Source organism: Diabrotica virgifera, chromosome 9 (genome assembly GCF_917563875.1).
Source record: "Diabrotica virgifera virgifera chromosome 9, PGI_DIABVI_V3a".
Lineage (NCBI taxonomy): Eukaryota > Metazoa > Arthropoda > Insecta > Coleoptera > Chrysomelidae > Diabrotica > Diabrotica virgifera.
The window spans coordinates 77,203,510-77,219,424 of NC_065451.1; the positions used below are offsets into that span (position 1 = coordinate 77,203,510).

The 15,915-nt window shown below is 31.7% G+C and overlaps 1 protein-coding gene across 1 annotated transcript in view; it reads left to right on the plus strand.

The window, feature by feature from the left end:
* The window catches only part of LOC126892761 (basement membrane-specific heparan sulfate proteoglycan core protein-like), a 262,493-nt gene that overhangs the window by 50,003 nt on the left and 196,575 nt on the right, over positions 1 to 15,915 (plus strand). The window contains exon 5 of the mRNA XM_050662444.1: positions 9,173 to 9,460. Coding sequence (XP_050518401.1) covers positions 9,173 to 9,460 — 288 coding nt within the window. The remainder of the gene's footprint in view (positions 1 to 9,172; positions 9,461 to 15,915) is intronic.

The following is a 15,915-nucleotide window of genomic DNA, read 5'->3' on the forward strand; positions in this document are numbered from 1 at the left end:
TTACAGAATCAACGGTACTGATCTGGCTGTTATTAAGGGGTAAGGGTTGAAGAGCTCCTTTATAAGACAATGCTACTGTTTTATCTACGTTAAACGAGAGTAAATTTGAGTCAGACCAGGTTTTTATTGTAAGTAGATCAGAAGTTATAGTAGCATGAAGAGTTGTAATATTTGAGTTGCTCCAAGTGATACTGGTATCATCAGCAAAAAGAAAGATTTTTCCATCGATTTTTAAATTAGTGATGTCATTAATAAAGATAAGGAAAAATAGGACTCAATACTGAACCTTGAGGTACCCCACATACAATGTTTTTGAGACTAGAGTCTATATCATTTGCTCTAACCAGTTGTTTCCCATCATCCAAGTAAGATTTGAACCAATCTAAAGAAATGCCTCGAATTCCGTAGAAATTTAGTTTTTTTCATCAAAATGTTATGATTTACACAATCAAAAGCTTTGGCGTAGTCACAAAAAACGGTGGCAGTGGGTGACTTTGGGTTTGCAGTTTACTTTAATCGCTATCGACACTCACTTCATCTGTCCTCGTCAGAGGTCGCTAAAGGCATGGGTTGGTATAATATTTTAATATATTTACCAAACAGTCAGTGCGTTTTGATTCAGTTCAGTCTCCTTACGAACCTTTCTGATGTCGTGTACACCTAGAAACACGTGTCAGAGGATGGTAAGTCTCGAATTGAATCGAAACGCAATGGTTTATAGACCAGTAAGGATCTGTTTTTAGGTGGATGTGAGAGGTGGCATTCAGATTTTTGCGGATAAAGTTAGGTGATAACTTCGTTAATAATAATTGATTTATGCTCCTTCTCAAATATGCCCGGAACATTAATGAAAAAAAAATAAAATATTTAAAAATTTCAAAAAATTTTGTTTTTTTTTCTACTTTTTTTGCTTATAACTTAAAAACTATTCATTTTAGAACAAAGTCCTATAGGAATAAAACAAAGATAATTAAATTTTCTATCATATGCGATTGGTTAAAAATGTCTTAATTTATCACCCTTGCTTCAAAATAGCAATAAATATAAAATAAGGGGGCAAAACAAGCCTGTCCTTATTCAATGATTTTTTATCACTTAGGTTACACTTGGAACCTTCCTAATTCGCTTAGAAAATTTTTGTAATGTGCTAAAACCGTACACCAAATTTCATTAAAATTGACTTACTAGATTTTGCATAATAATTTTGCAATCTAAACTTTTTTTAAAAAATTAAAATTTTTTAAAATCTTGCACAACAAAAACTAGAACATACAAAGATTTGTCAATTTTGTTACATATAAAGAAGTACTCCACCTATCTAATGCACTTTACAGAATTGAAATCATATTATTTAAGCAGCCTCAGCAATGTTTTAAAGTTATAAACAATTTTTTGGCTTATAAACAAATTAGTGCTGTGGCCAGGAAGGGGTGCTACGGGCTCCTTTATTTAGATGACGTACCCAAGTTTTTTTATGTATTTTGACCCGTAGAACACGAATTTTTTGGGTAACAGTTGATCCGGATGTCGATAAGATTGTTATAAACAAAGAACTTGAGGAATTACATAAAATCGATTTTTCACACAATAAAACATTTTTTTTGTATTTTTTGGGTAATTCTAAGCAACAAATGTTATTACATTTTTTTTCGTAGGATGCATAGTTTTTGAGATAAACGAGGTGGACCTTTCAAAAAATCGAGAAATTGCAATTTTTGAACGCGAATAACGTTTGATTAAAAAATAAAATAGCAATTCTGCTGACAGCATTTGAAAGTTTAAGTCAAATTATACCGGTTTTAAATATTTGCATTGCTATAAATAATTTTTTTTTTATTATTAAACAAAGCTATTTGTTTATAAGCCAAAAAATTGTTTATAAATTTAAAACATTGCTGGGGCCCCTTAAATAATCCGATTTTAATTCTGTAAAGTGTATTAGATAGGTAGAGCTCCTCTTTATATGTAAAAAAAATTAGCCAACTTCTACATAAATGGTCTACTTTTTGTTCAGAAAGATTTTAAAAAATTTGAACTTTTTTAAAAACATTTAGATTTATGCAAAATGCAAAATTTATTAGGTCGATTTTAATGAAATTTGGTACACGATTTAAGTATGTTACAAAGAATTTCCTAAGCGAATCACTAAGGTTCTAAGTGCCACCAAAGTGGTTAAAAAATATTGAAAAACAACAGACTTATTTTGCCCCCTTATTTTGTATTTATTGCTATAGTGCAGAAAAGGTAATACCTTAAGACATTTTTTACCAGTCGTATATCATACAAAATTCAATTATCTTTATTTTATTTCTCTACGACTTTGTTCCAAAACGAATCGTTTTAAAGTTATAAGCAAAGAAAGGAGAAAAAATCGATGTTTTTCGAAATTTTTAAATATTTTAATTTTTTTAATAATGTTCCGGGCATATTTGAGAAGGAGCATAAGTCAATTATTATTATTACTGAAGGTGTCACCTAACTTTGTCTGCAAAAATCCGAATGCCACCTCTCACATCCAAAAATAGATGTGTTTTAGCAGATCCTTACTGGTCTATTATAGTTTAGGCGCCAATTAGAGGTCACCGTGTCATTTTCAATTCTGATGGACAACCTCAACGGTTTCTTATGGATTTTTGGCGGCCGATTACGAATTTCGAGGGGGGATTTCGATCCGTGTGGTCAAACAATTGTTATAAACAATTTAATTGTTTATAAATTGTTTATAATGCTCTGCCTCATAAACAAAAAGAAATAGAAAAAAATGTTTCAAATAAAATTTGTTCCTTAATAAACAACGAAGAAACAGCCGTTTACTAAACTTAAATCCGACAATCAGAACTCAAGATATTGTAAAATTACTGCACAATGCAAATTTCAAATTGCAAAATAAGTATTTTTCGAAGCTTTATCGATCGTAACTCGGCTTCTACGTATGCAAATGAGCCCTATAACATGTTATTTTAAAGCTTAATTAAGAGGCTTCCAAACAAAGTTTGTTAATTTATTTTATCTTCATTTGTTTTAAAGTTATACCCGTTTGAAGTTATAATTTTCTCAAAAAAATTGTACATTCATTTGTTTATAAAGGTTTCAAGCAAACTTTAGCTATAAACATTTATACTTTAATTAACAATAATGATAAAATAACTCAAAAGGAACAATTTGAGCTTGCGAAAATGTTCGTAAGTTTATTTTTGGCTAAGATGTCGATATTTTAATGGCGCGCTACGAGGCGCAAGATTGGCTCACAGTCAAGTAAGTATGTATTCTTCGACGCTTTATCGATCGTAACTCGGCTTCTACGCAAGCAAATGGGCCAATATGTGATATCCATATAAAAATGGATCGAGTTCTTTTGCAGCATCATCATTGCATATAAAACGAGCATTTATGATGTGGCGGCATACACACAATTGACGGGCCTTGATGATGCTGTAAAAGAACTAGATCCACTTTATATGGATATCATATAGATAATTAGACTCTGAAGCCTCTAAAGTTTTAGTTTTACTGCCTACAAGAACAGACTTGTACCACTATGTAACTGTTAAAATTTCGCTAAGAACTTATGCAGATGTAAAAAAGCTGATATTCCCTGTATATCTCTATGCAGATTTCCAGATGCATGAAAAAAATGTTTGTAAAAATAGTACTAATAAATAATATCAACTTACTTTTTATTATACTTCTGAAATATTAGTTTTTAATGTTTTTTTCTCATTTAGTGCAAAAAATAGAAGACAAAGTAAATAGAATGAAAGGTGATACGAGGTACAGTATGATGATTTAATTATAAGAATTATATGATAAAATTTTATTAGGATCTTCAAAAATGAAAAATAAAGATAACGTATGTATACATAGAAATTATAATTTGCATCGAGAAGTTAGCGCGTGAACCTTTACGCGGTGAGATGATCTTGCGCCTCATAGCGCGCGCCATTAAAATATCGACATCTTGGCCAAAAATAAACTTATGAACATTTTCACAACCTCAAATTGTTCCTTTTGAGTTTTTCTATCATTATTGTTCATTAAAGTATAAATGTTTATAGTTCAAATTTGCTTGAAACCCTTATAAACAAATGAATGTACAATATTTTTAAGAAAATTGTAACTTCAAACGGGTATAACTTTAAAACAAATGAAGATCAAGTAATTTATCAAACTTTGTTTTGGAAGCCTGTTAATTAAGCTTTAGAGCGACACCTTCTAAGACTCATTTGCATGCGCAGAAGCAGAGTTACGATCGATAAAGCTTCGAAAAATACTTATTTTGCAATTTGCAATTTGCATTGTACACTAATTTTACAATATCTTGAGTTCTAATTGTTAGATTTAAGTTTAGTAAACGGCTTTTTTCTTGGTTTTTATTAAGAAATAAATTTTATTTGAAACATTTTTTTTATCTCTTTTAGTTTATGAGTCAGAACCTTATAAAAAATTTATAAACAATTAAATTGTTTATAACAATTTTTTGACCACTCGGATCGAAATCCCCCTCGAAATTCGTAATCAGCAGCCGAAAATCCATAAGAAACCGTTGAGTTTGTCCATCAGAATTGAATATGACACGGTGACCCCTCTGGCGCCTAGACTATTATGTTTGTTTTAATTAATACTAGGTCAGTAACTGAGCGTGAAATACGGTAATACCGTGTAATTTTCCGTGTTACCACCGAATTGATTGCATGAAAATTTAGATTTAGGTTCCTCTGACCCTCCACTTCACTTTTGAACTTGTACCGCTGGTTGCTTTAAGGAGTGAAAGCCACCGCTTCTTGGGGATGAAAAATTATACGTTCAAAATAAGTCCGGAAATAGATAAACCAACCAATTCTAAACAACTTTTGTTCTAACAGAGTTTTTTGACTTTTTCACAAGTCGATACTTTTCGAGTTATTTGAGAGTGAAAATGTTCATTTTTGCAAAAAGAACACGTTTAGACGGTTTTTCTAAAATAACTCAAAAAGGTATTTTATGGAAAAAATATTCTTAGCAAAAAGGTAGTGTTACCTACGAGTTCTTTTATATTGTTAACAATTTATTTATTAACTTAATTTAAATGAAATTATTTAATTGATTATCTTTATTATCTAACGTATTTCAAAAAACTTATCTATTTTATTTATTATTTTCAATTATTTATAACACATAAAATCATATAATTTACCTTACTTGTACCTACAAGCTATTTATTTGACTAGTTCAATTTTCACACGACATTAAAATTTCGACTGAGGTTTAAAACCCGAACAATTTAACTTATATACTACGACCTTATGTTCTCCCCTATTCTAGACCGGACCTGGAACAAAAAGAATAATATCGGATAAATAGAACTAAATCCATCTAGATATTCTAGCGCCTTGCGTCTAAAGATGGCCAAAACTAGTTTCTCAGTTCGGTCTGTCTGTCTCTGAAAGCATCGAGAAATATCAGGAACGACCTACGTGATGTTAGGAATTGCAACAGTAACTTGTACATAACAGTATACAAAAACGTAAAGAATTGGTAAGTACTTATGTTTGTAGACCCAGTAAAAGCAGAGTTGTAGCTCATGAAAGGTAGGTTCTTATTCATCTAATTATAACTCGAATATTTCAACGTGAGATAACCAAAAAACTCATCAACACTTTTTAACGTATTAAAAAAAAGCTTAAAGTATTTTTTATTTTTTTATAAAAATTTCAAGTATCATATCTAAGAAAATTACGGGCAAAATAAAGGTGGCCCTTTTTTTGGCAAAAACATCGTGAAGATCACCCTCTTATTATCATTCCAAACGAAATTAATCCTTATCGCTTTACAATTAACTTGACTTATGTACTGTTTATTGATCTGTAAATTTCAACGGTTTAGTGCTTAATTTTGATGGGTTTGGAGTTGAAAGGGCTTGAAAAAGTCGCTAATCACAAGTGTATGCAAACTTAGAGCAGAAATATCTTAACCAACTATTGTCTTACAGAAAAACAAAAAAAAAATACGAAAAATTCGGAAAAGTAAAACCTACATTTTTTTGCTCTTCGAGATTTTCCGTATCACTTTTTTTTTGCTTTAAGGTAAAACTATCACTAATACTTTTTAAGTTGTTAAAAAAAGTCACCTTTCTTGTAATATATTCCTCATGTATCTAATTCTAACAAATTTCTCAAAAGTTTGGTTACATACCATTTGAATATGTGTTAAGTGCCGACGCTCCATGACTATCGTTGCCTTTAACGATCTTATTTTAGTAAAATTTTAAAGAACATAAAGACTATTTTTAAGATTTAAAGCACTTTTTCTTTACAGTTTGAAACTATTAATCTTACGAAATTTAAGCACTGTCACTTTTACCTTAACCCATTCGCAGCCGATTACGCTCCAGCGCGTGATATGGTTACTTCAGTCAGGTGACGTTCAAAGAAATGGCTCCTAGCCGAGTTCCTTCCTCTTCGATTGGCAGCGAATGGGATAATATTCTTCTTTAAGTCCATCTTCTATCGAAGGTTGGAAATCATCATGACAATGCGGACCCTGTTGACTGCCGCTCTAAATAGATCTGCACTACTGTATTCGAACCATTCCCGTAAGTTCTTAAGCCAGGATGTTCTTCGTCTTCCCACATTTCCCATAGTTGTAATAATCAGTATTTTTGCCCTCTCATCACATGTCCCAAGTACTCAAGTTTTCGTCTTTTGATAGTTAGTAAATTTCAGGTTGATTTCCTATTCTTCTAGTTACTTCTACGTTTGACATTCTTTGAATCCATGATACTCGTAGGATTGTTCTGTAACACCAAAATTCAAAGGCGGCCAACTTATTCAAATGAACTTGTTTCAATGGCCATGCTTCCAAGCCATAAAGAATAGTAGAGAACACGTAACATCGAAGCATCCTTAATCGTAGTTCTAACCTTATATCCCGACAACAAAGAAACTTTTTAAATTTAATGAATGATGCACGAGACAGTCAGCCAACAACATAAGCTGCTTTTTCTGGACATCGAAGTAAAAAGCGACACTAAACAAAAATATCGGAGATGAGAAAGAAGGTCTATTCAGGGAAAGAATAGTAGGAAAAATACGTTGGAACATGAAAGGAAGCCCTAACACAATTTGGAGAAAAATGGCCAACATTATTAGAGAGACTGCTATTGAAATACTTGGGAAAACGTCAGGAAAAAAGTTTGAGGATAAAGAGACTTGGTGGTGGTCAAACGAAGTACAATAAAAAATAAACGAGAAGCGAACATTATATAAAAAGTGGCAAGAAACCAGATCCGACACAGATCTTCAAAACTATATGGTGGCGAAAAAGGAAGCGAAAGTAGCAGTAGCAAAAGCCAAAGCAGAAGCGTATTCAAGCCTATACGATCAACTTGATACCAGGGAAGGCGAAACGAAGATATATTAAATAGCCAAACACAGAGCAAAGAAAGCAAAAGATTTTAATCAGATTAGATGTATCCGAGATGAAAATAATAAAATACTAGTTCACGAAAAGGATTTCAAAAAGAGATGGAGAAAGTACTTTGACAGCTTATTAAATGAAGAATTTGACAGACAGCCTGTAGAGTCAACGGAGACAGTAGCAGCAATGGTCACCGAAATATCAAACGAGGAAGTGGCTCAAGCGCTTCAAAAAATAAAGAAAGGAAAAGCGATAGGACCAGATGATATTCCTAGGGAAGTATGGAGAGCATTTGGAGAGACAGGAACAAGGTGGCTAGCAGGTTTATTTAATAGAATTATGGAAGTTGGACAAATGACAGACAAATGGAGAAGCAGTATACTAGTACCTGTCTAAAAAACAAGGGAGATATACAACAATGTACAAACTACAGGGCTATAAAACTGTTTAGCCACACCATGAAAATATGGAAAAGAGTAATTGATAGACGGATACGTGAAGAGACAACAACAGATTCAATTTTCATTATAAGGCAGTTGATGGAAAAACACAGGAGTAAAGAAATAAACGCTCATATGGTATTCATTGTCCCTGGGGAATATGTAAAGATTGTGAGGGATATGTATGAGGGAGTAACGACTAGTGTTAGGACAGGTGTGGGAGAGACTGATAAATTTCATGTGAAAGTAGGATTGCACCAGGGCTCGGTGCTTAGTCCGTATTTATTCTCATTAGTTTTGGACCAGATAACAGCGAAACTACAGGGTAACATTCCATGGTGCTTAATGTATGCTGATGATGTAGTGTTAATAGAAAATAGTGAAAGAGACTTAGAACAAAAATTGGAACAGTGGAGACAAACTCTGGAGAAAAAAAGGTTTAAAACTTAGTAGGACAAAGACAGAGTATTTGCAATGTTCATTTAAAGATTGTGTTACTACAAATAACACGGTATCTTTGGATGGTGAACTGATTGTAAAAAGCAATAGTTTTAAGTACCTGGGATCGGTATTACAGAGTAATGGAGAAATAGATGGAGATGCATGCAGTAGAATTAGGGCTGGATGGATGAAGTGGAAGGAAGCGAGTGGTGTGCTGTGTGACAGGAAAATTCCAATGAAGTTGAAGGGAAAATTCTATAAAACAACCATAAGGCCGGCTATGATGTACGGAACTGAATGTTGCGCAGTGAAAAAGAAAGAGGAACAACGAATGCATGTGGCGGAAATGAGAATGCTTAGATGGATGAGTGGAGAGACAAAAAAGGATAAAAAGAAAAATGAGTATATTAGGGGAAGTCTAGGTGTGGCATCAATTGATGCCAAAATGAGAGAGCATAGGTTGAGATGGTTTGGTCATGTTCAACGTCGAGACGCTAATCACCCAATACGAAGAATTGCTGAAGTGCAGATTCCTGGCAGGAATAGGAGAGGAAGACCAGAGAAGACGTGGGGGGAGACGATTAGGCAGGACATGTTGGTAAAGGGGATTAATATTGATATGACTCAAGATAGAACTGTATAGAGAAATGTAATTGGGGAAGCCGACCCCGCATAGGGATAAGGCAAAGAGAATGATGATGATGATGAATGATGCACGTGCTAGTGGATTAATATGGGTTAATGGGTTAATAAAACAGTGCAATTGACAGATTAGTCTACATTGCATACCTTGATTTATAGAGAACTAGTTTTAAAATCGAATAATTTATATTAAAAAAAGTGTTACGTTGCTTGTAATCGCATCAATATACCTAACTCTGTATTATTTTTTACAGTCGCTCCAAAGATCACCTTGACTAGTAGTACTGGTCATACTAATAGTAGTAATAGTAGAATAGTAGCCCATCCAGGCGAATTTCATTTTATCAACTGCAGTGCCACTGGCGACCAACCCATGGAAATCTCCTGGTCTTCTTTAGGACGCGACTTCTCCAGTTCAGTTTATACCAAAGACGGATACATTAGTTTCAATAGTACCCAATTGCAAGATGCCGGTAGATATATATGCGTGGCTACCAATCGACCTGGTAAGGCTGGTGCTGTTGCTGATTTCATCGTAGAAGGTAAGTACTGTATTCTTGATCCATAGTATTATTTTATATGGGTACAATACTTTCATCGTTCGGAAACTATTTTCCTGTAGCATCAATATGTATACAGGGTGATTGATTAATGGGGTAAAGCTCAATAGATCCGCTAAAGTAATAGATAGCAATAAAAGTTAATAACAAAAATTGTAGCCAACTTTGAGCTTCACATTACAAAATTAGTTATAATGTTACAGGGTGTTCGATAACATAGTGGCAGACCAAACTTATGTTTTTAACTATTTATAATGGGAAATAAGCCACAATATTATTAAAAAATGATTTTTATTAACGTTTCGACGCCCAAATCGGGTGCCGTTGTCAAAATACAAAATACTACTAACATAAACAAAAATGTTGTTGCTTAGTAAAAAAATTTTGTATTTTGACAACGGCACCCGATTTGGGCGTCGAAACGTTAATAAAAATCATTTCTTAATAATATTGTGGCTTATTTCCCATTATAAATAGTTAAAATTATAAAAATGCCACAAGAAAATAGCTTCAGAACAACACAAACTTATGTTTTTTAAATGGAGCACTATATATTTTATTTTAAATTCGAAATCCTGTTAACTTCTCCATCACAAAAATATAAAGGTTTGTTATGTTATACAGGGTATTTACAAAGTTATATCTAACTTTATATGAAAATTGTAACAAAGTTCAGCTCCCTGTATAAATAAAAATAAGCATAACAGCAATGGTTTATTGGTGCAATATTTTTTGTTGATTGTCACAATTTTTAAAAATGGTGGATATTGCTAATTTTCTTTATATCGAATACAAGGTGAGTCAACACGTAAGTACAATATTTTCTCAGTAATTTTAAATAGAACACCCTATATTTTATACCATTCTCGAAGTTATAACCAACTTTATATGAAAGTCGTAACAAGTTCAACTCCCTGTATAAATAAAATTACACTTTTATAAAAAAAGAACTTTTTTATAATAAAACCTTTTTATTATTTATAGGAAAGGATATAAAATAATTTAACGATAAACGATTTAACGATAAAATGCTTAAAATTCCAAAAATTACACTCTCATAAAAATAGTTATTTATGAAACAGTTCGTGAAGTATGCTTTTTGCGAACGCACGCGATTTTTAGAGCACGAGCGACAACGGAGCGAGCATACAATATTTTATCTACGATAAACAAATAAAACAACTGTAACTCTTCGTCACTGGAATTCATTTCTATTCTACAATTTTTAGAACTTTGACATTTAAAAATCCTAACTATCATACTTTCAAAACTACAAAACTGTCAAAAATTTTGTTGTAAATCATTGCTCGTAATAATATTATCATCACCATGACAACGCGAAAGTTAGGGATATTTGATTATATGAAAGTGTGCCAAAAAACCCATTGAAAGTGTGCGAAAAAGTAAATCCCATTTAAAATACATTGTTACTTCACGCACACTTTAAACTCTTCACGCACTAAGTAGGTGTATTAACTGTTATTTATAATTATGATTCCAAAAATTACACTAGTATAAAATAGTATTATTATAATACCACGGTTGTCTAAAATGGTATATATAATTTTAAGTATATAAACTTTTAATTATTAAAAAAAGATACGCAACAGCCGGGTTCCAACTGGGGACCTCTCGATCTGCAGTCTAATGCCACTGAGGCACCATAAATTTGTAGATATCGATTTATTAACGTACTTTAAAATATCATTGCATTAGTCACATTTTTAAAATAGTTTGAAATTAAAAAAAAATCGATTTATCCATAGAGTGTGATTGGTCAGTGGGGTAAAGCTTTGTAATCCGTTGTAAGTAATAGATAGTAATACAAGTTCATAAAAAAAATTGTAGCCAATTTTGATTACAGACATTTGATTTAGACAATTATTCAGCCGTGGTTTACTTAAAATTTGGAAAGATTTAGACCCGTAATTATTATTAATAATTTTACCCTGAGAGGTGAAAATATCTCGAAAATTAATAAATTTACACATAGGGAATGTTTACAAAAATTATAGTATGGTAATGGTACTTTTCGATAATGATATAAAATAAGGGTCTTATATTTAAAATTACTGAGAAAATAATGTACTTGCGTTTTGACTCACCCTGTACTCAATATAAAGAAAATTAGCAAGACAAACATTTACGAAAATTTTGACAATAAATAAAATAATATGACGTCAATAAATCATTGACCTTGTGCTTGCTTTTATTTAAACAGGTAGTTAAACTTGTTACGATTTTCATATAAAATTGGTTATAACTTTGTAAATACCCCGTATAACATACCAAACTTTTATATTTTTGTAATCGAAAAGTTACGAAGATTTCGAATATAAAATAAAATACAGGGTATTCTATTTAAAAAAAAAACATAAGTTTGGTCTGCCACTATGTTATCGAACACCCTGTAACATTCTAACTAATTTTGTAATATGAAGCTCAAAGTTCGCTACAATTTTTGTTATTAAGTTTTATCGCTATACATTATTATAACGGATCTACGGAGCTTCACCCCACTATATAATTAATCACCCTGTATAATAGCAGTTAAATATTGCATTGTTAGCTAGTTTTAAGCTATCCTGAAAATTTCAGGTGTCTAGGTAGCCTAGAACTATTTTTTAAGTGGATTAAAAAATTTGCGGAGTCCGTGACACCAACCAAGCCAAGTATATAAAAAGATTTTAAAAATAAGCAAAATAGCAATGGTTTATTAATGCCATATTTTTTTACGTATTGTCAAAATTTTTAAGAATGATTGATATTGCTAATTTTCTTAATATCAAATACAGGGTGAGTCAAAACGCAAGTACACTATTTTCTGAGTAATTTTAAATGGAACACCCTGTAGTTTATATCACTATTGAAAAGTATAAGTTAATTTTTAGATAAAATTTCCTATGTCTATATTTATCAGTTTTCGAGATACTTTTATTTTTCCAAGGACCAGTAGCGTGGCTACCCAAATCACCAGAATTTAATAAACTGGACTGATTTTTTGGGGTTACGTTAATAATAAATTTTATAAATACCTCCAACAAAAAGGGATGAGATGAAAAATAGAATACAAAATGTATTTCGATGTGTTAATTTACGAATGCTTCGTAGAGTAAGTAGCTCATTCCATGATCGTTTTTAGGCGTGCATAATAATGTGTTAGGAGGTAATTTTGAACACCTTATGTAATTAAATATTAAAAATATTTTATTAAAAGTAGCTTCTAACTTTTTCAAACATTATTTTTGCATATGTATTACTGATCAATTATTTTTCGTTCTTTATTTGTTACATTGTTACATTTACATACAAAAGTAGTGTTTAATTGTTTTCACAAAATGTTGAATTTTGTGTTTGTGCGTTTTTTTGTAAAATGCATTACTAATTTTCTTTCTTTATTTGTTACATTTACATAAAAAAGTAGTTTTTATTTGTTTAAAAAATGTTGCATGTTCTGATTGTTTTTTTTTTTGTAAAATATATTACTAATAAATTATTTTTATTTCTTTATTTGCTACATTGTTACATTGATTACCGGATTGATAATCAGTAATCGTCAATTGTCAATTCAGTCATGGCTTACTTAAAATTTAGATAAATTTAGACACCTAAAATAATTTGCTCTGAAAAATGAAAATATCTCAAAATCTCCTTACTTTTCAATAGTGATATAAAATACAGGGTGTTCCATTTAACATTACTGAGGAAATAATATACTTCCGTTTTGACTCACCCTGTATTTGATATAAAGAAAATTAGCAATATCAATAATTCTTGAAAATTTTGACAAAAAATAAAAAATATGGCGTTAATAAACCATTGCTGTTGTGCTTATTTTTGTTTATACAGGGAGTTGAACTTGTTACGATTTTCATACAAAATTGGTTATAACTTTGTAAATACCCTGTATAACATAACAAACTTTTATATTTTTGTGATGGAGAAGTTAACAGGATTTCGAATATAAAATAAAATATAGGGTGTTCCATTTAAAAAAAACATAAGTTTGGTCGGCCACTGTGTTATAGAACAACCTGTACAGAGCCTATTTTACTTCAAATCAGGCTGAGACACTACACAATTTTCGGGCCCCTAAAGTTTTATAATAATAATAACTTTTTTAGATGTATGAATTATTTAATAGAAATATAGTTGCACAAGAATATAAAATTTTTATTATTAATAAATAAAATTTATATTTAAACAATTAAACATTTTTAAGGGGATAGGCGCAAACTTTCGGCTTCAATGATATTTAAATGCATTCATTTTTTCGAAGCCTGAGAAAACTAATAATTATTTTTGAAAAATTTAAACGCAGAATGAAAGATTACGTTACTATCGAGGGCCGAAAGTTCCTGAAATCTTCGATAGTGTTTATTTTAATAAGTTACAGGGGTAAAAAAACGAACGATTGAGTGTGATTTTTAATTTTAAACATGTATTTTATTCAAAAGAAACTTTTTATTTATTCTAAGGGACATTCGGCCTTCGGTAATAATGTAATCTTTCATTCTGTGTCTAAATTTTTTTAAAATATTTATTAGTTTTTTGAGGATTCGAAAAAATGAATGCATTTAAAGAGCATTGAAGCCGAAAGTTTGCGCCTATCCACTTAATTATAACTCTTATGGTTATCAATTATGATTGCCTGTTCGTAAAATGAAAGAATTTTGAAAATTTGTTTTGTTATTGCGTTATTGTAATAAACATGTTTTGTTTGGTGATCTTTCCGGGCCCCATTCAAATACGGGCCCGAGGCAGGTGCCTCACGGGCCTAGTGGTAAAATAGGCCCTGAACCTGTAACATTCTAACTAATTTTGTAATGTGAATCTCAAAGTTGGCTACAATTTTTGTTACTAACTTTTATTAACTATTACTATAGCGGATTTATTGAGCTTTGCCCCACTAATCAATCACCCTGTAGGTATATATATATATATACATATATATATATATATATATATATATATATATATATATATATATATATATATATATATATATATATATATATATATATATATATATATATATATAACCGGTTCTATAGCGTTCTACGCCTTCCGTTACCCAATCGCCAAGCCTGTCGATCTAGCCAGTCATTTTCTTGAAGATTTCTTTCTGACATGGCTTTTGTAATTCCTTTTTTCCAGGAGGTCGGTGGCCTTCCTCTTTTCCGTTTTTCTGGCGGTATCCATCTCATTGTAATTTTTGGTAATCTTTCATCTCCCATTCGTTGGACGTGTCCATACCAAGTAAGTTGGTTTCGTTGTACCTCGTCCACTATTGTTTTCTGCTTACCTACTTTTTCTCTGATCTGTTCATTTCGAACAGGGTCCCATCTCGATATTCTAGAAGATCTTCTAAAAAATCCATTTCAGTGGTAAGCAGCTTATTTTCGGATTTTTTTGTCATTTGCCACACTTCGGAGCCATACATTAAAATCGGTTTCAGAATAGCGTCGTACATCCTCACTTTTGTATTTAAATTTATGTTATGTTGCCATAAGACAGGGTTTAGGGCTCTAGTAACCTTTCTAGCCTTCGTCACTCTATCATCTATACTGGGTTCCGTTCTTCCACTATTTGTTAATTTAATCCCTAGATATATATATATATATATATATATATATATATATATATATATATATATATATATATATATATATATATATATATATATATATATATATATACTCTGTACAACCCCTGATGTAGTCACTTCCGTCAATATCTAGGTCCTCCTGTTGTATTTGGTTACCGATGTGTAGATATTGTGTTTTCCTTATGTTTACCTCTAAACCCCATTTCCTGTATTCTTCCATCAATTTTCTGGTCATATATTCTAAGTCTTCCTTATCTTGGGCAACTACCACCTGGTCGTCTGCGTAGTTCAAAGTGTATAATGTTATGTCTCCGATTGGTATACCCATACCACTGCATTTCTGCTTCCAAAGTCTGAGAGCACCGTCGGTATATATATTGAAAAGAATGGGAGATAAGCAGCACCCTTGTTTAAGGCCTTTTGTTACTTGGAAGCTAGATGACAGATGGTTACCTCTCTTTACCCTTGACATAGAATCTTTATAGAGGCATTGTATGGCTTTGATGACAGTTGCAGATATGTGTGTATTGTCCAAAACCTCCCACAATTTTTCACGGGCACTGTGTCATATGCTTTCGTTAGGTTGACAAAAAGTATATGTGTGTCTTGTCCACGTTCTAGTCTTTTTTCCATAACCTGTGTTAGACAGAATATATTATCAATCGTAGATTGGCCGGCCCTGAAGCCACACTGTTCTTCGGATTCATAGGGTTGATATTCTTCGCAAATAATGGTTTTTAGTATTCTGCCATATAAACGGCTCATTGTGCTTGTTACAGTTATTCCCCTATAATTGTTGACATCACTTTTACTTCCCTTTTTGTGTATT